This window comes from Oncorhynchus clarkii, chromosome 22 (assembly GCF_045791955.1).
Source record: "Oncorhynchus clarkii lewisi isolate Uvic-CL-2024 chromosome 22, UVic_Ocla_1.0, whole genome shotgun sequence".
NCBI lineage: Eukaryota > Metazoa > Chordata > Actinopteri > Salmoniformes > Salmonidae > Oncorhynchus > Oncorhynchus clarkii.
Window position 1 is genome coordinate 9,997,884 of NC_092168.1, and position 21,700 is coordinate 10,019,583.

Here is a 21,700-nt window from a genome sequence, read left to right on the forward strand (position 1 = left end):
ACACTAGACAGGGTGGCTCATCTATCACAGCCTCAGCACTGTCTCTCTCTCTCTGCTGCCTGCCTGGCTGCAGCCTTCAGAGGATACTGCGAGCATGCTTTTCCAAAAATGACTTAGGTACTGGGCCTGCCTCTAACCCTCAGAAGACAGACTGAAGAGCATTCTGGAAACCTAGAAAGGGTGCCTTGCCTTCCATGCAAAACACTTAAAATACAATTTTATTTATCAAATGCGCCGAATACAACAGGTGTAGACTTGATCAATGTGCAGGGGTATGAGGTATTTGAAGTAGATAGAGTATGTAAATGAAGGCAGGGTAAAGTGCCTAGCCATCAGGATAGATAATAAGAGTAAAATAAAAACAAGTGAATACGTTGTGTGTGTATGTAGTGTATATGAATGTGTGTGGATTTTGTGTGAGAGTGTCATTGTAGTGTGTGTGAGTGAGTGTGTGTATATACACAGTAGTGTGTATATACACTGAGTGTACAAAACATTAGGAACACCTTCCTAATATTGAGTTGCACCCCCTTTGCCCTCAGAACAGCCTCAATTTGTCAAGACATTGATTACAAGGTGTCGAAAGCGTTCCACAGTGATGCTGGCCCATGTTGACTCCAATGCTTCCCCACAGTTGTGTCAAGTTGGCTGGATGTCCTTTGGGTGGTGGATAATTCATGATACACACAGGAAACTGTTGACTGTGAAACCCAAGGAGCATTGCAGTTCTTGACACACTCAAACCGGTGCGCCTGGCATCTAGTATCATACCCCATTCAAAGGCACTTAAATATTTTGTCTTGCCCATTTACCCTCTGAATGGCACACATACACAATCCATATCTCAATTGTCTCAAGGCTTAAAAATCCTTCTGTGATTGAAGTGGATTTAACAAGTGATATCAAATCAAATTGTATTTGTCACATGCGCCGAATACAACAGATGTAGATCTTACTGTGAAATGCCTTCTACAAGCCCTTAACCAACAATGCAGTTCAAGAAAAAGAGTAAAGAAAATATTTACTAAATAAACTAAAGTAAAAAATGTAATAAAAAGTAACACAAGAAAATTATATAACAATAAGAAGGCTATATACAGGGGGTACCGGTACCAAGTCAATGTGTGGGGGGGGTACAAGTTATGTATGTGTGGGGACCCATGCCAAATCTCCTGAGGGGGAAAAGGTGTTGTAGTGCACTCTTCACACCTCTCTTTGTGTTTTTGGACCATGATAGTTTGTTGGTGATGTTGACACCAAGGAACTTGAAACTCTCGACCCGCTCCTCTACAGCCCTGTCGATGTTAATGGGGGCCTGTTCGGCCCTCCTTTTCCTGTAGTCCACAACCAGCTCCTTTGTCTTGCTCACATTGAGGGAGAGGTTGTTGTCCTGGCACCACACTGCCAGGTCTCTGACCTATTGCCAGTTGGCCCACGCATGCTTTTGAGACACAACCTTGTGGCTTTGTGAATGTTGACCTGTTTAAAAGGTCTTGCTTACATCAGCCACGGAGAGCGTGATCACACAGTCGTCCAGAACACCACGAAGTTAGCTCATCTGGTAGGCTCACGTCTCTGGGCAGCTTGCGGCTGGGTTTCCTTTTGTAATCCGTAATAATTTGCAAGCCCTGTCACATCCAACGAGCGTCAGAGCCGGTGTAGTAGGATTCAATCTTAGTCCTGAATTGACGCTTTGCCTGTTTGATGGTTCGTCTGAGGGCATAGCGGGATTTCTTTTGACCGTCCGGATTAGTGCTCTAGCCTTTAGGTCGGTGCGGATGTTGCCTGTCATCCATGACTTCTGGTTGGGATATGTACGTAGTCACTGTGGGGATGACGTCGTCGATGCACATGTTGATAAAGCCGGTGACAGGTGGTATACTCCTCAATGCCATTGTATGAACCCTGGAACTTATTCCAGTCTGTGCTAGCAAAACAGTCCTGTAGTGTAGCATTGAGCGAGTTACTGCTACTTCCTGCTTTAGTTTTTGCTTGTAAGCGGGAATCAGGAGGATGGAATTATGGTCAGATTTGCCAAATGGAGGACGAGGGAAAGTTTTGCATGCGTCTCTGTGTGTGGAGTAAAGGTGGTCTAGAGTTTTTTTCCTCTGGTTGCACATGTGACATGCTGGTAGAAATTAGGTCAAAAATGTTTAATTTTCCCTGCATTAAAGTCCCAGGCCACTAGGAGCCATTAAAGTCCCAGGCCACTAGGAGCCATTAAAGTCCCAGGCCACTAGGAGCCATTAAAGTCCCAGGCCACTAGGAGCCATTAAAGTCCCAGGCCACTAGGAGCCATTAAAGTCCCAGGCCACTAGGAGCCATTAAAGTCCCAGGCCACTAGGAGCCATTAAAGTCCCAGGCCACTAGGAGCCATTAAAGTCCCAGGCCACTAGGAGCCATTAAAGTCCCAGGCCACTAGGAGCCATTAAAGTCCCAGGCCACTAGGAGCCATTAAAGTCCCAGGCCACTAGGAGCGTGGCTTCTGGATGAACATTTTCTTGTTTTCTTATGGCCTTATACACTCAACGAATTGTATATGTCAATAAGGGATCATAGCTTTCACCTGGATTCACCTGGTTTGTTTGTCATTGAAAGAGCAGGTGTTCCTAATGTTTTGTACACTCAGTGTACAGTATAGTCTTGTGACTGTGCATAGAGTCAGTGCAAGATAGGGTCAGTGCAGATATTTAATTAAATGGTTACCCGGACTATTTAGCAGTCTTATGGCTTGTGGGTAGAAGCTGTCTCGGAGCCTTTTGGTCCAAGAGCCGATGCTCCGGTACCGTTTGCTGGACGGCAGCAGAGTGAACAATCTACGGCTTGGGTGGCTGGAGAATTTTGCAATTTCTCAGGCCTTCCTCTGACACCGCCTAATATAGAGGTACTGGATGGTATAGAGCTCGGCCCCAGTGATGTACTGGGCTGTTCGCACCACCATCTGTAGCACTTTGCGGTCGAGGGCGATGCATTTGCCATACCAAGAGGTGATACAGCCAGTCAAGATGCTCTCGATGGTGCCGCTGTATAACTTTTTGAGGATCCTAGAACATTACTTGGCTCAGGCAGCCAGATGAATACTGAGCTGTGGTGACAGCATTGTTCCGAGTCTCCCGTGAGATCTCCAACCCATGTCATAAACAACATCTCGCATGAATATGTGAACGCAAGTTCAGAAAAGCACCCGTCTTGAAAGATACTCACAGTAGTACAGCGCTTTCATATGAATAAAAGATCAAATGCCTTGTCCTGCACGTCAAGAGCAACATCAAAACTCAATGGAAGACGAACGCAAAGAACAGTAGAGTGAAGACATGAGACTCAGTGAGACAATGAGGAGAAGAAACGTGAGGTAGATTAGAGCAAGATACAGTACCGGTTGCTTCCCTTTCAAACCAATTTGTTACATATAATCTAGTTACAGAGCTCACGGCATACAGTAGAGTCCAGAGGAGAAATGACCCTATCCTGAAGAACATACAGTAATGAGGAAATGACTGTGGAATGAAGATTCTGGAGGATATTCCTATAAGACATAATGATAGGTCTTATGGTGCCTAACACGCATAGTATTGGCATAGGAGGCTACACTAGCCAATATAGGCAAATATTTTATATTCTGTGTGTGTAAGCAGGGGAATAAGTCACGTGGTGAATGCAAAACGACATGAGCAGTCTATTTTCAGATAATATAATATAATAATAATAATTTCCCTTAAAATTAAGGTTTTAAAAAACATAGTTTATTGTCACTATGTCTAAACAACTCAAAATGTTAAATGGCCACTTTCAATTTTGAGTTCATATCCAATTTAATGAACCATTTCATGTATTAGTGCCTTGAATTTGCCTGCTGGTGTGACATTACAATTCATGTTAATATTATAAAGGTTTAATGATTCCAAAATAAACAAGAAAAATATTTTGACTCATTATTTAGAGACATATGTCTGTAAAAATCATTGATCACATTCTTGCATTTCAAATGAAATACAATTTCCTTGTATAATGATGATAACTAAGTGTCTCGCTATTACATTTTGGGTATGATTCACAGCAACTTCATTAAATCTAGATAAAAATACACTTTTTTTCCCTTGCATTTGTTGGCGTTACCCCATAGGACATTATGTCACGCCGATGGATAATACACAACAGGCAGTCACATTTTACTGTTAAAACATAATCAATGGGACACTTTCAGAAGTTTCTGACTAAAAAATGCTTCTTAACATTAGTTCTATACATCAGTAATGGATCCTATTTAAAGGATTTTAAGTGTACTAGTTTTAATTACACGGACTTCAAGTGTCCTGTATTATAATTTTTTTATCCCAGCCCCCGTCCCCGCAGGAGGCCTTTTGCCTTTTGGTAGGCCGTTATTGTAAATAAGAATGTGTTCTTAACTGACTTGCCTAGTTAAATAAAAGTTCAATACAGAATTTTTCATCACTACCTCCGCAAATCGGGAGTTGATCATTTGTGTGCCTGCTGCCTTCCTTGTATGTGGTAGCCGTTTCTCAGACTCAGACTCTCCGGAAATCAAATTCTGATTCTCCGTTACCCATGGTAGGCACAGAAACTACAATCCAAAGATGATAGGGCAGACATTCGAATGAGACACCAGTGCCACGGTCCGGAGTACCTGTATGGGTTTTGAGTCTGATAAATGCACGTGTGCCCAAAAGTCGGGACTTGTTGGCATATTTTAGCACTAGAATTGCCACAGTTATCCAAGTAACACTGGAGCGATTCATTAAACCATAACTAGATTTAATGAGCCATTCAGTTTCACTGCATCGACCATGTGTACTAAGACTAGTATGGCTTAATATTTGGGACAAGAATATGGCAGGATCAACCAGGTAGAGCAGGGGAGGGGGAACAGTCTCCAAAAGAGGCACGGATAATGGGGGCCCTCCCAGGGTGGATCACGTATGCCCATCAGTCAGGAGGAGTGAAAATGTTAGGACAGACATAGAGGGACTAAGGGGATGGATGAGAACCAGGAATGGGAGCACCACAGCCAGCCCCCAATATGTGTCTGCATCGTCACTAGGCCAGGTAAAATAACTAGACCCTCCCTAGAGGGCAGAGACAGACCCAGAGGTCTCCAGAACAATGTTCACATGATGAGAGTGAGAAACCAGGCGTGGGAGAATGAATACATATTGCACTTAGAATCACTTAAAAGTATCAAAATTGCAAGAGAATACAAATAGTCTAATTCAGTGTTACTTCATGAAAATTTGGGTCTAAAAAGGTCATTATATACAGTACCAGAAAAAAGTTTGGACACACCTACTCATTCAAGGGTTTTTCTTTATTTTTACAATTTTCTACATTGTAGAATAATAGTGAAAACATCAACACTATGAAATAACACATATGGAATCATGTAGTAACCAAAAAAGTGTAAAAACAAATCAAAATATATTTTATATTTGAGATTCTTCATAGTAGCCACCCTTTATGACAGCTTTGCACACTCTTGGCGTTCTCTGAACCAGCTTCATGAGGTAGTCACCTGGAATGCATTTCAATTAACAGGTGTGCCTTGTTAAAAGTTCATTTGTGGAATTTCTTTCCTTCTTAATGTGTTTGAGCCGATCAGTTGTGTTGTGACAAGCTAGGGGTGGTATACAGAAGACAGCCCTATTTGGTAAAAGACCAAGTCCATATTATGGCACGGACAGCTCAAATAAGCAAAGAGAAACGACAGTCCATCATTACTTTAAGACACGAAGGTCAGTCAATCCGAATTATTACAATAACTTTGAACATTTCTTCAAGTGCAGTCGCAAAAACCATCAAGCACTCTTATGAAACAGCTCTCATGAGGACCACCACATGAAAGGAAGAACCAGAGTTACCTCTGCTGCAGAGGATAAGTTCATTAGAGTTACCAGCCTCAGAAATTGAAGCCAAAATAAATGCTTCACAGAGTTCAAGTAACAGACACATCTCAACATCAGCTGTTCAGAGGACACTGTGTGAATCAGGCCTTCGTGGTCAAATTGCTGCAAAGAAACTACAACTAAAGGAGACAAATAAGAAGAAGAGACTTGCTTGGGCCAAGAAACACGAGCAATGGACATTAGACCTATGGAAATCTGTCCTTTGGTCCAAATTTGAGATTTTTGGTTCTAACCGCCGTGTCTTTGTGAGAGAGTAGGTGAACAGATGATCGCTGCATGTGTGGTTCCCACCATGAGGTGTGATGGTGCTTTGCTGGTGACACTGTTGGTGATTTATTTAGAATTCAAGGCACACTTGTGGTAGCATGGCTACCACAGCATTCTGTAGCGATACGCCATCCCATCTGGTTTGCGCTTAGCGGGATCATCATTTGTTTTTCAACAGGACAATAACCCAACACACCTCCAGACTGTGTAAGGGCTATTTGACCAAGAAGGGAGAGTGATGGAGTGCTGCATCAGATGACCTGGCCTCCACATTCACCCAACCTCAACCCAATTGAGATGGTTTGGGATGAGTTGGACCGCAGAGGGAAGGAAAAGCACCCAACAAGTGCTCAGCATGTGTGGGAATTCCTTCAAGACTGTTGTGAAAGCATTCCAGGTGAAGCTGGTTGAGAGAATGCAAAGAGTGTACAAAGCTGTCATCAAGGAAATGAGTGGCTATTCTGAAGAATCTAAAATATATTTTCATTGTTTAACAATTTTTTGGTTACTACATGGTACCATGTATGTTATTTCACAGATATGTTTTCGCTATCATTTAATGTAGAAAAGAGTAAAAAATAAAGAAGAACCCTTGAATGAGTAGGTGTGTCCAAACTTTTGACTGGTACTGTATGTTTATTAATGGGTTATGTCCGGTGGAATGACAGCTATTTCCTCTGGTGTGACACATCTTCATGTCACACCAAGGGAAAAAAGCTTTTCACACCGTTGGAAATCTCAGGCAGTATGGTCCAATGTGGGCCTTATTGTTAACAGTAAACCTATATGATGTCCCCACAACATGTTTTCATTGCTTTTTGTACTTTATAAAAAAAATATATGGATAAACAGTGCCTTCTGAAAATATTCAGACCCCTTGACTTTTCCACATTCTGTTACGTTACAGCCTTATTCTAAAATGGATTTAATATTTTTTTCTCAGCAATCTACACACAATACCCCACAATAACAATGCAAAAAACAATATTTTGAATTTTTGCAAATGTATTAAAAAAAAATAATCTACAGAAATACCTTATTTACATAAGTATTCACACCCATTGCTATGAGACTCGAAATTGAGCTCAGGCGCATCCTGTTTCCATTGATCATCCTTGAGATGTTTCTACAACTTGACTGGAGTCCACCTGTGGTAAATTACATTTATTAGACATGATTTGGAAAGGCACACACCTGTCTATATAAGTTCCCACAAGCCATGAGGTCAAAGGAGTTGTACGTAGAGCTCCGAGATAGGATTGTGTTGAGGCAGGGGTATCAATGTCTGCAGCATTGAAGGTCCCCAAGAACACAGTGGCCTCCATCATTCTTAAATGGAAGAAATTTGTAAAGACTCTTCCTAGAGCTGGCCGCCCGGCCAAACTGATCAATAGGGGGAGAAGGGCCTTGGTCAGGGAGGTGACCAAGAACCCGATGGTCACTCTGACAGAGCTCTAGAGTTCCTCTGTGGATATGGGAGAACATCCCAGAAGGACAACACTCTCTTCAGCACTCCACCAAATCAGGCCTTTATGGTAGAATGGCTAGACAGAAGCCACTCCTCAGTAAAAGGCACATGACAGCCCGCTTGAAGTTTGCCAAAAGGCACCTAACGAATCTCAGACCATGAGAAACAAAATTCTCTGGTCTGATGTAACCAAGATTGAACTATTTGACCTGAATGCCTGCCGTCACGTCTGGAAGAAACCTGGCACCATACCTATGGAGAAGCATGGTGGTGGCAGCATCATGCTGTGGGGATGCTTTTCAGCGGCAGGGACTGGGAGACTAGTCAGGATTGAGGCAAAGATGAACGGAGCAAAGTACAGAGAGATCCTTGATGAAAACCTGCTTCAGAGTGCTCAGGACTACAGACTGGGGCGACGGTTCACCTTCCAACAGGACAATGACCCTAAGCACACAGCCAAGACAACGCAGGAGTGGCTTCGGGACAAGTTTCTGAATGTCCTTGAGTAGCCCAGCCAGAGCCCGGACTTGAACCCGATCTAACATCTCTGGAGAGACCTGAAAATAGCTTTGCAGCAATGCTCCCCATCCAACCTGACATAGCTTGAGAGGATATGCAGAAAGGAATGGAAGAAACTTCACAAATACAGGTTTACCAAGCTTGTAGCGTTATATCCAAGACTCCAGGCTATAATCTCTGCTTCAACAAAGTACTGAGTAAAGGGTCTGAATACTTATGTGAATGTGACATTTCAGTTTTGCATTTTCAATACATTTGCAAACATTTCTACAAACCTGTTCTTTCTTTGTCATTATGGGGTATTGTGTGTAGATTGATGAGGCGGAAAAAAACAATTGAATCAATTTTAGAATAAGGCTGTAATGTAAAAAAAAAAAAATGTCAAGGGATCGGAATAATTTCCGAAGACACTGTATACTGTATACAAAAGGCATCACACCAAAGGACTAAGAAACTGACCGCCTTTATGGCAATGGCAGAGGTGCAATATATTGATAAAAAAATTCTGATAACACAATCTGTTCAGGCCATGTGCTCATTTCAAGAGAACCCTCCTCAGTGCCGTGGTGCCCAAATGCTGGCTCGTTGTTTAATCACAGAATTAGGTCACACCAAGTGGACATTGCTTTTAGGGACAACATGTAATCAATCAGAACTATTTGGAAATATCATGAATAGACTATTGTTTCTTGAAATAAACTTCTGTGTTATAACTAAAAGAGTAGGCGAATGGAATTTTGTTCATTTTTTCATTAAATGACTTAAGTTCAAAGTTGCACAACCTCACCTGGGACAGTCACACCACTGGACAATTGCCACGTTTGGTTCAAAATCGTAAGAAAACAAATTATAAAGTGCATGAATTTACTCAAAGATTTGACTATTATATCACAATTTTAGCCAATTTAAGTGAAGTTATATTTGTGTTTGCCATCATGGACAAAAAACAGGGGCCTCACGTCAACTACCCACATGCCACTTATACCCAACATGATAGGCAGGGACTGATTCCACACTTAAAGTACATCCTTTGAACTCAGCGATTTACACTGAGGCCATAGGCATTGCCACTCCATCAGATCTGTGTTGAACTACTATTTTAAATCTTTTAAATCCCTTTACCGTTTGCTTTAGTCTGCATGGAGTCCCAGGTGGGTGGGGTGTACCATTTTCCAACAATTCTATTGGTTCTATTGCGCCAAGAAACTCCAGCTTTAACCCAGCTTAAGTTTTTGAAATTATTTCAAATACTATTTGAACCCAGGTCTGCATTCCCAGTCCAGTCCATATGTATTCCCACCCGCTGAGAGACAACAACAGATTAAAATGGAGGCGTGATAGCGTACCTGGTGATATGATATAGAAGAAGTCTTTGAAGCCGTCCATCCACACCTCGGCCAATCGCCTGTTGTTCTTGTTGATGACTTGACCCGTGCCCCCAGGGAAGCTGTAAGGGGTGGCCTTTCGGAACACGTGACCCACATGGGAACAAGTGATAATCTCCAGAGAGCCGCCACACTGCCAGATCTGCACAAACAACAGCAAGAGGTCACACACACATACACAATACACACACACAAACAAACATGCATGCAAGTACGCACACACACACAGGCCACTTTCATTGTCATAATAACCCAGCAGAGCTCAGCCCTCTATTATCAATCACTCACCCTGAAAGACATCTCCAAGTTCTCTCCGCCCCAAATGTCCATCCCTGGATCGTATGTGCCTATTTCTTCAAAATATGTCCGGTCAATAGAGAATAACCCTCCAGCCATGGTAGGGGTTCTGTAGGAGAAAAAATGATGAGTGTGGATAAAGAAATACATCTTGCAAGAGACACGTATCTTACATTGAGAAACATGTCAGCTCGCAAATAATCAATATCTATGGCATACAGTAATATTACATTATTATAATAATTTCTGGGGGGAGGAACTATGGTTTTGATTAGCAAGGCATGATTAAATCACCTTGCTGCACAATTGTTTAAATGTTTTCATCAAACGAATGGGCACTTTGGAAACTACTCTTTCACACGAACAAGCCTGACCTCGACTGGCCCAGTTAAAAGACATGGATGCCGTGGAACAGACAATCTCAGTGCAAAACCACTCTCGTTGTTTGAACCACTCTCTGCCATTTTCATTCTGCTAAAGAAAAGCAAACAGACACAGCTAGGCCTTGGAGATAATCCTATCATTTAACGATAATAGAAATCAGATTTATGAAGCGTTGAGTGACACCATCGTAACACCATGTTGTTGCTCTGACCCAATGTAATATGATCGATGGAGAACTTAGTCAATATTTTGCAGCACCGGCTCCATTTAAGTCCTGCTTTAGTATTTTCCTGTTTGACAATGGAACTAGTTGCAACATGAAACTACAAATATATATCAACTGTATCAAATAATAAAACAAAAAACAAATGGACAGAAATGCAATCCATTTCTATCTGCAAATGAAAGCCATCAAAGCTGCAGTTATCAGAAGAAAAGGCTTCTAAAGAAATCCACATCAATGATGTCAACTCTGCAGCTTCCCGGGCATTTCAAACAACCTATTCTCAGCTGAAATGACAACGCTAGAGCTAACATTTGTTTTGTCTGATGAGATTCTCAATAAACTGTTCTTTAATGTTACTGTCCTCTCCTTGCTGACTCTGATCCACCAGCCCCTGGCTTGGCTGCACTGTGATAACAAAGCATGCATCCCAAATGGTACCCGAATCCCTATATACTGTAGTGCACTACTTTTACAAAAGTAGTGCACTATAAAGTCAATAGGGTGCCATTTGGGACGTAGACAAATTCTTTCAGTACAAAGAAATGCATTTCAACATGGCCACAGAGGAAGGTATGTATCTTGTGTGCACCTGAGAGGGAGTGTCCTGTCCCCTTTGCGCCTGTCCATCTCTCTCTGAGGCACGGGATACCAACGGAAATTCAGCTTCCAGTTAAATCCTCCGTAGGTCATGTCTGAGCCTGCCATATATTCAAACGTCTCGTCGCTGATCACATCGATTATAGGACACACCACAGATCTCCTAAACAACCATGGAGACCATAAGGCTTTCATTTAACAAGAAACACAGTGAGAGACTAACCATGGAGAAATCAGAAGAGTTAGTTTTACAGGAAATAGTGGAAGAAAGCCCTTTGTAGAACTCTAATGCACTCTCCAAAATGTATTCCTTTTGTTCCCTTAAACGCTGAAACTTTGTGTTATTTCCGTTAATAACATTCCACATCTGATTATATTAAACTGATTGGCTGGCAGAGCCAACAGCATCCAAGCAATGAATAATAAATGAATAAATAATTTACAAAGGTAATGGTCCCCTAACCGTTGTTTCTTCAGGTGAGCGCAGAGAAAAAATGAAAGTAGCTAACTAACTGCTGACCACGCATTTCTACAGCGGTGGCATTATTCCTGGCTTCATTATGAGATTATTTCAATATTAGTCCATCATTGGCTGGTCCATACACATTATAAACATATCCATTAGGTTAACAGCAATGACCAGAGGTAACATATTGCATTAGTGAGAAGCTACTTACAGTCAAAAGAAATTGAAAATATCCATGTAGATTATGTTGACAATGACAATGTATGGATAACTGTCACGCCCTGATCTGTTTCACCTGTCTTTGTGATTGCCTCCACCCCCCTCCAGGTGTCGCCCATCTTCCCCATTATCCTCTGTGTATTTATACATGTGTTCTCTGTTTGTCTGTTGCCAGTTAGTCTTGTTTGAAAAGATAACCAGTGTTTTTGTCTCAGCTCCTGCTTTTCCCCAGTCTCTCTTTTTCTCGCCCTCCTCGTTTAGACCGTTGCCTGTCCTGACTCTGAGCCCGCCTGCCTGACCACTCTGCCTGACCTGGCCCTGAGCCTGCCTGCCGTCCTGTACCCTTGCCCAACTACTCTGGATTATCGACCTCTGCCTGTCTTGACCTTTCGTTTGCCTGCCCCTGTTGATGTAATAAACACTGTTACTTTCAACACAGTCTAAATTTGGGTCTTACCTGAAACGTGATAGATAACTGCATCCCAAATGGCACCCTATTTCCTAGTGCACTACTTTTGACAAGGCCAATATAAGGTACTGCAGGGTGTCTGCGGCCAGATCCCAAAATATATATACAGTATGTTTTAATCTTTGTTTTTTTGTTTGTTTACATTACATTCTTTCAATGAATATTACTGACAACAGATTAAACAAATTTTGGCAAAGGGATATGTGGTATAAATTTAGAGGGTGTAATACAATTTTTTTTTACAGAAATGCACTGTCAATGCAGGATATTATCTTTAAAGCTGCAACAACAACAAAAATTCTCTCTGCCCCATGACAAAATGTGTTGAATTGCAGGAAATAAGTTTGAAAAGGGCAACATTTTCTCTCCAATGCCAAGACGCGGGCCTTTAAAATGTTCCTTCTCAGGGCCGAGACTTGGTTCGTTCGTGCCATGCACTGCCGAAGTCATACTAAAACTCCTTGTAAGCAAAAAATGTTTATCTCATTCGAGCTTTGTTCTGATTATGAAGGGGTCCCAAAAGTTTTCATAACCCCTGATGTAGGGAATAGGGTGCCATTTGGGAGGCTCTATGTGCTGCAGGCGATTCATTCGACACATCCCCCTCACTCAGCATTCACTTCACTTCCTGGTCTAAATCAAATCAGTCTCCGTGCACTTTTGTGCTCCTGCACATCCTTTTACACATCAATAAATGTGCAGGGGGCATAAAGGTGTAATGGCTCTATAATATAATCTCCTTGGTATTACAATATGAATTTCTGCCTGGCACCTGAGGCAAAATGGGTGAATGTCTGACCCCAGTTTTCAGAGATAATGGGGGAGGGGGTGCATTTATCTTTAGTCATCACCTGCAACGTCTCCCTTTTCCGTAGAAGGAACCCTTCACCCACCGAACAAGCAAGTGCAATCCTGAAACAGGATTAGAATTACCCCACCATTACAGGATAACAATTACCACAGATACCAGATAATAGATTTGAAACCCTGCTGTCACTTAAAATAGCCGCCATTTAAGTTATTCCGTGCAATCACATTCCACTGTATCTACTACGGTGTAAAGACATGACAGACCGCGCCCTGACAAAACAAGCTGTAACGTCTCCCATTCAGCTATTTGGCTTACTTTTGAGAAACATACTGTACCCCAATTGACCCCAGTCACTTTCTCATTGCTCGTCGTGCAGTATCAGGGCGTGCAAAATGCATTCACAAAATCTCCAAAAACACCCAAATACGTCCTTTTAGAAACAGAAACGCTGTCAGTGTAGTGATGTAGGTCTTCACATGTTGTACACATGAAATCTTGTTTCTTTCACCAGCCATGCTGCGCGGGCTGTGTCCGTGTAGGGACACGCTTGGCCTGCACAGCTGATTGGGGGGGAAACAGCACGACTCGACCAACATGGATTATAACGTTGCAGATAAAGTTCTCAAAACCAAGCCAAATCACACAAAGAAATGTCTGGACCCTTCTATAACATGCCGGCTTACATCAAAAATACATCTTTTGATTATTTTCCCTTTAACATCAGATCAGTTTTCAGATGACACAGAAAATCGCATCCCACTGAGGCAGCAAGAGCAGAACAGTGCGGAGATGATTTGTGACAAGCATCAGCACCGCCATGTCTCTCCATTGCTGCCTGTTCCATTTACATTGAGGGGTGGTAGTGACACTGAGTTCCTTACCGATCCTCTTTGATCCTGGCCAGCAGAGGCTCCAGCCAGCCCGTGGTGCACTCACAGTGGGCATCCAGGAAGGTGATGACCTGCCCCCGTGTGGCCGCAGCCCCCCTCAGCCTGGCCCGGATCAGCCCCGTCCGCTGCTCCATCCGCAGGACCCGCACGGGAACCTCCAGGGTCCGACCATAGTTCTCCAGCTTCTTTCCCAAGAAGTCTGACAGAAGAGGAGAGGACATGCTTCAAACTCCTGAAGAACTTCCTTATTTGGTTATATTATGACCCAATACTAAGAACTATATGAACTAATCCTAGATTGCACCTTTAAACCCAGTAAAGCTAGTGAGTTGATGGGTTTATTTGATTTATTTGACACTTATTTAACCCTTATTTTACTAGGTAAGTTGACCGAGAACACGTTCTCATTTACAGCAATGACCTGTGGAATAGTTACAGAGAAGAGGAGGGGGGGATGAATGAGCCAATTGGAAGCTGAAGATGATTAGGAGGCCATAACGAGGGCCAGATTGAGAATTTAGCCAGAACACCAGAGTTAAAACCCCTACTCTTACTATAAATGCCATGGGATCTTTTAGTGACCACAGAGAGTCAGGACACCCGTTTCAACGTCCCATCCGAAAGGTTTAAGTTTAGGCTGGACCCAGCTACAGTACCTCTCTCACTGGCGTCGTCCACCAGCAGGATCTCCTGCAGTAGGTAGCGTGGCGAGCGGTTGATGACACTGTGGACAGTGCGGAGCAGGGTGCTCCACGCCTCGTTGTGGAACACAATCACTATGCTGGTGTTGGGGAGATCGTCCGTGTACACCTTGGTCTTGCAACTGATGGACAGAGAACGAGAGCTCTGGTTAGGAGATCAAATGTGCTGCTACTCCTGACGCTTGTCTACATTGGAATTCGATCGAGACTGAGCATAGTTGTGTGATATTTCTGTACATACAGTATAGCCTACTATACGTGGTTGAACATTAGAGCACCGGAACAAAACAAACCGCTTCGAAAAACAAAACCAACATTGACAAGAATTTATATGGTGTGGTCATCGGCATGCTGCTCCACACACACAGGCTATATCTCAAATGGCACCCTATTCCTTCCATAGTGCACTACTTTTGACCAGGGATCATATAGGGAACGTCAGACAACAACCTTATATTCAATCGAATAAAACAAAAATAACAGGTGTCAGAATAAAAATTCCCAATAACAACAATAACGTCAACGACATCAACAATAACACAAAGCTCATTTGAGTATGATCCCTCCAACGTAAATAAGTTAAAAATACAACAAATATATAGAGCCGCAACAACCTCTTTGACTACAGTGAGATAAATGACATTCCCTATATGGTGGAGCGGAAAGCAGGGGTATCCTGTTCACCCCACTACGGGTGACAGGACAGACTGACAGAATGGGGGCACCAGGGTAGCTAGCTACTAGCCACTGAACAAACCTCTTCTTTCTCTCCACAACTGGCTACTACACCACACGGCACTCTCTCACAGAAGTTCACGTTTTTTTTCAACGTCAAGCTTTAAAAAAAAAAAAAGTTTTTATAACGTTCCAAGGGGTATTGGCGAGTCGTTTGAGGAAAATGTAGAGATGCAATTAGTACAATTACGCAGCATGGCACTTTTGGGGTGAAATAAAATCACTATTTAGATCTACAGTATTGTTTGTTTGCTCTCCATTTTGTACAAATTCTTCAATATGGGACTCTAGTTTGTATTTACGTGGAATTTGTCATTAGATATGACTAAAAGCATCGTGCTTAGCACATTCCTGGTAGATGTGTGAAATGGTGTGCATGCAGTGTTTTACATGTGTCTTTATCAACTCAGTTTGAATCCAATGTAAAAACCCATGGTGGACAGTCATACAATTGAGTGTCAATACACATTCAATATATTAAACATACAGACCATGTTGACAGCATTGGTATATGTTTATATTCTCTGCATCGTTATTTATATTGTTGTATTGAAAATGTTCCTATTTTCCTACAACATGAGAGACCTTGGGACTGCAGCGCAGGGCACTTTGTAAAGAACAGTTGATAAGAAATGCTCTGTAGAAATACATAAACATGAATCACGGCGATGTCGCCAGGAGAGACTGCCTCTAGATCAGCTGCTCAAGACGAATGTGGGTCATGTTTCACACAAATTGCTCTTTGGGTTTTCATTATCCAGCTCCAGTAGGTCTTGGGTGACAGTAAACAAAGCCCTTCTCCCATTCAGACTGTCACGGCTGATGTAATGGGTCCAACACGGCTAAAGAGTAAGTCTAATATTCTTCAATTAGAGCAGTGGTGGCTGGTGGCACTTTAAAATCAGAGGACGAGCTCATAGTAAATCGCTGGAACGGAACGAATGGCGCGGTAGGAAAAACATCAAACACATGGTTTCCCTGAGTTAGATGCTGTTCCATTCCGGGCAAAACTATGGCCCCTCGTCCCCCTCACCAGCCATCATTGAATTAGAGAATGTTGCATCATGGAATGAATCCTAAGGAATCCGAGGACTTAAAAGGGTTTTTTCATCAAAGTTAACAAATTGGTTGGTTCTGGACTATATCAAAATGTTCTGTTGGATATAAGTTATTTGGTAGATAGTCTCTTATTGCTGTTAATACTCTGCTTGCGGCTGCTCCTAACATTAAAAGGAACCCCATGCTGTTATTGTCAACATTGTGCTGTCAGCTGTGCTTTCTTGAATTCATTGAATTTTGCTGAAGTCTCTAGACTAAAACAACAACGAGTAAAAAAATAAAAAAAGAGGCAGAAAGTAGATCCAAAATGGCAGCCCTTTGATAACAGGAATATGTTGCCATGTGAAGTGGACAGAGTTGATGACTCAAGTCACATGACATGGACTCGAGTCACAAATTGGATGACCTAAGACTTGATTGAAAATAAAATAACTTCAGACTTGACTTGGACTTCAAGACTTTAAGCCTCAAGACTCGGGACTCGACTTTGGCTTGAAACTGATAACGAAATTATCTAGCCAGGTTCTGTCACTCATTTTGTGGCACATGCCGCGTTTACGTGCTAGTCTGAACTAGGAAACTGACATTTCTGACTTGCTAACTAACTGGTTGTAGTTATACACATGCTACGGTCAACTAAAAGTCTGACATTTCAGATTTTCCTAGTTCCGACTAGCACGTGAACGCGGCAACAGACTAGAGACTCCCTGGATTACTCTCCACGCAGCCCAAGATGGTAACCGCAGCCTTGCCCAGATTGCTGATTTGCTGTACAGCTATAGAATCAGGTGCAGATAAAATGTCAAATCGTAGGGAGAGAAGTGGTGGTCAAGAATATTAACTGTTTACTTTACGAGCTCAACAGCAAGGGGGCATCAAACAACAACTACTATCATGGTCTTTGCAATGTCAAAAATCTATTATTACTCTGGTGTAGATACACCATAGGTGCCATCTTGTGGAAATGTTTGCTGTTGATTTTTATGTATTTATTTAACCTTAAATTTAACTTGGCAAGTCAGTTAAGAACAAACTCCTTCACTCGTTTAAATGCATATGTGGTAAATCTATTTTCCATCTTACAATAATTGCTAGTGTTCCATCATTCCATCCCCATGGGGGCAGCAGGTAGCCTGCCACCGAGCAAGGCAGTTAACCCACTGTTCCCCGGGCGCCGTGGATGTCGATTAAGGTAGCCCCCCCGCACCTCTCTGATTCAGTTGGATTAAATGCGGAAGACACATTTCCGTTGAAGGCATTCAGTTGTACTGACTAGGTATCCCCCTTTCCATACTGTTGCAGCATGTGTCCTATCTTTCTATCATTTTGTTTGCGCGTAATAGGAGTGTGTGCGCCTCAGTGCACATAGAAATAGGCTACGTGGCCTGCGCGCCTCGCTTTCTGAGTCAGTACGTTGAGTAAGAGAAAAATGATTGTTCCATGTATGAATGGTGAGGAAATATCATTAATAATCATTAAGTCTGATTAAGACGAATGTATGTATCATTGGATGTGGAAAATGCCTTTTACATTATAGAACCAGTTTATTGGTTGTAATTGCCAATTGGGTCATGGGTAACTGTATGGTCCTGGGAAGGGGCCAAGTACTAATACATGTATGTACCTGTTTGAGGTCCTGCTAGACAGATTTGATTTGGTTTCTCCAGCAGATGCTGTTCAGTTTGGCCCTCTACCTGTGTTCGTTCAGCTAGGACAGGTTAACCCTGATAATGAGGCTATATCCTTTGGGCTATTGCCGGTGCCTAATTGGTAAATCTACTCATATTTTATATGGTATTTTGCTTTCACCATTACACTGCCAAGACCTGTAAATAAATCTACGCTGAGCATGTCAACCTGCCTTTTGCTGATTTCATTCCCTTACTACGACTGCAAGGTACCTATTTCACAATTACATAACCAAAATGTGTTGAAGACAAAATAATGAAAAGGGCTGCCTGGTTGCCTCAAAAAACAGACAGAGATTTGTAGTTGAACAAGTCATTGCACGTATAGATTTTTCTGTTTTACTTATATTGAGACTTGATTTGGAAAAAAATTGTGACTCGAGACGACTTGCTCTCAGAATACACGACTCGAGACACGACCCGTTCTACTTGGGACTCGACTTGAGACTCAGACCTTGTGACTTGCTTATGACTAGAATAATAGTGACTTGGTCTCACTGGTATCAAAGCTTCTGAGAGGGAGCGGTGGAAGGTTACAGCGTTGTTAAAGTGGGCGGTGCGTGCCGTGCCGAGTAAAGAGGTCAGTAGTGCGATTCAGAGTGTGTGTCTGGGAAATGGTCAAGCTCACTCACCCGTCCAGTCTCACATCCGGCAGACTCCTGTTGAGCGCAATCATGTCACTGGCCATCAGATTGAACTGGTTAATCTTAAAGAGCTCCTTCATTTTCTCCTGCTCGTCCTTTGCGATAACCACCGCCTTCCCCATCTCCCCTGGGCCCTCGTGGGTCCGCGATATGACCGCTGCAATACAATGGGGAGAAATGTTACATATTTAATACTCACGATGTGATTTCACAGTTATTTCAATGGGAGCGGAAGGTCACACATACAATTCCAGCTACCGAATAAGATGAAAGAAATCTGTTAAATGCAGCTAGATCTATTTTATTGTATCTATTAATAAAGATACAGTACTGTGGGAAGTCCATGAACTTAAAAATGAACCGTGAGCAAATGAACCATGGTATAGAGTGTGTCTAAGAGAGAAAGACTGGCCTCAGATCAGTGTGAGATTATGGCCACATTATCAGGCTTTGAATGCTGAGGCCATTAAAATGTCCCAAACAGCAAATGAAATCCTGATCAGTCAGACACTGGTGCAGCTTCCCCAAGTATTCTGTATCCATTAACCATGCTATTCTCAGGGCCGGATTACCGAACAGGCACACAGGGCATGTGCCCCTGGGCCCCCGAACCTCCAGTGGGCACCCAAGCAATTACATTTTTAAGGTTATGGGCCCCTGGAGGACATTTGTTTGAAAACTGCTCAATTCTCTCTGAGCCTCATGGCAAAATGTGTAGAATAGCAGGAAATTAGCTTTAAAACTGAAAATGTTGTCGTAACCTCATAACAAAATGTGTAGAATAGCATTATAAAACTTTACTTTTTATCAACACAAAATGTGTTATCCGTTTTACCCCAAAAACGTCGGTGCCCCGGGGCCCCAAATGCGGTAGTCCGACCCTGACTACTCTTGCCATACAATCATGCCCCCTGCCCTCCATCCTCCTGAATTTTTTTTGTACATAACATTTCCTACTAGCAGAGACTTTTCTGATAACCCCTTTATGTAGGAAAAATGTACTTACTATGACTCTGATATGTGGTTGTCTCACCTAGCTGACTTATGATGAATGCACTAACTGTAAATCGCTGAGGATAAGGTCTGCTCAAAGACTAAAATGTCAAGTATCATCTAGGTCTGTTGGAAAATCCCATATTTGTCCAGGGACTTGGGGCTAGCCCTCCTCTCTGTCATTGATGAAGGAGTGAGAGAGCATTATAACAGCTGCCCTCTGCTGTTAAGAAATATCAGCTCATAATCTGATCACTCGGCATCACTAAGGATCCATTGAAGCTTTGAGAACAGCGGCACCATCCCAAGCTGCATCTGTTGCACACCGCTCTACACCGCTTCACAATGATCCAAAGGTAAATAACCTCTGTGGATTTATGCTCCGCTCTCCAATAATCTCAAGCAGAGTGATTTCCATGGGGGACAATTGAGAGAGAGAGAGAATATTCAGGTGAATGTCTTGTGATTTCTAAATGAAAACATGTACAGTTTCCTCACAAGTTCAAGTGAACGGAGGGGTATACTACAAAGCAGAATTAATGAGTTAGGCAGCTTACATTGATAAACAACCAAAAATATCTACAGATTTTCAGGTTCATTAAGAAATCTAAAATGTAATGTGTTTTTGGTTGTTGAGTCAATTAGACCAAGCCCATTTCCATCTTTTCTTTGTAAACAATGTAAAGCTATTTCAGAATATTTAGGCAAATTAGCTGGCTACTGTAACTTACTGATTCTGCTTTGCAGCATACCCCTCTGGTCAATAGTATTCTCGAGCTTAGAAATAACAAGACTTTGGTATCTTCCCTTTCTCTGGCTCTTCAGCCCAACAAACACATCACTGATCCCCTGACATGGGCCACGACAACAGTAACTCTATTCTAAGGCCCATAGGTCTTATGCCCTGGTCCTGTCCAGTGACTTTGTCTGAAATGATATTATAGGGTCTTCACCCTCATATATAATGGGTCTGTAGAGACATGGTCAATAGTGTTGAGCTAAAACAAGAGTGCTCTATCAATCCTGTTTCCTGTGAACCATATCTTTACAGTTTTTGGGGGGGGACATAAATAATGGAGATCAATTAGCCTAACTTCTGTGAGTTATTAAATATGTATTTTAAATTGAAAAATAAGTATGAATTAGGGGTGTGAACGTTTAAATGACAATCCTTAATGTTAAGAAAAACATTCAAATCATAGTGCAGTTATCACAAAACATTATTTTCCATTTTATACATTTTATAGCCTAAGTAGACTACAGTGCCTTGCGAAAGTATTCGGCCCCCTTGAACTTTGCGACCTTTTGCCACATTTCAGGCTTCAAACATAAAGATATAAAACTGTATTTTTTTGTGAAGAATCAACAACAAGTGGGACACAATCACGAAGTGGAACGACATTTATTGGATATTTCAAACTTTTTTAACAAATCAAAAACTGAAAAATTGGGCGTGCAAAATTATTCAGCCCCCTTAAGTTAATACTTTGTAGCGCCACCTTTTGCTGCGATTACAGCTGTAAGTCGCTTGGGGTATGTCTCTATCAGTTTTGCACATCGAGAGACTGACATTTTTTCCCATTCCTCCTTGCAAAACAGCTCGAGCTCAGTGAGGTTGGATGGAGAGCATTTGTGAACAGCAGTTTTCAGTTCTTTCCACAGATTCTCGATTGGATTCAGGTCTGGACTTTGACTTGGCCATTCTAACACCTGGATATGTTTATTTTTGAACCATTCCATTGTAGATTTTGCTTTATGTTTTGGATCATTGTCTTGTTGGAAGACAAATCTCCGTGCCAGTCTCAGGTCTTTTGCAGACTCCATCAGGTTTTCTTCCAGAATGGTCCTGTATTTGGCTCCATCCATCTTCCCATCAATTTTAACCATCTTCCCTGTCCCTGCTGAAGAAAAGCAGGCCCAAACCATGATGCTGCCACCACCATGTTTGACAGTGGGGATGGTGT

At 42.2% G+C, this 21,700-nt stretch overlaps 1 protein-coding gene across 2 annotated transcripts in view; it reads right to left on the reverse strand.

Annotated features, from left to right (window-relative positions):
• The window catches only part of LOC139380323 (polypeptide N-acetylgalactosaminyltransferase 13), an 84,852-nt gene that overhangs the window by 34,301 nt on the left and 28,851 nt on the right, over positions 1–21,700 (reverse strand). For both annotated transcript variants that reach the window (XM_071122923.1, XM_071122922.1), the window contains 6 exons: positions 18,732–18,900; positions 14,573–14,739; positions 13,908–14,115; positions 11,054–11,224; positions 9,846–9,963; positions 9,519–9,699 (listed from right to left, as the gene is read on the reverse strand). In XM_071122923.1, coding sequence (XP_070979024.1) covers positions 9,519–9,699; positions 9,846–9,963; positions 11,054–11,224; positions 13,908–14,115; positions 14,573–14,739; positions 18,732–18,900 — 1,014 coding nt within the window. The remainder of the gene's footprint in view (positions 1–9,518; positions 9,700–9,845; positions 9,964–11,053; positions 11,225–13,907; positions 14,116–14,572; positions 14,740–18,731; positions 18,901–21,700) is intronic.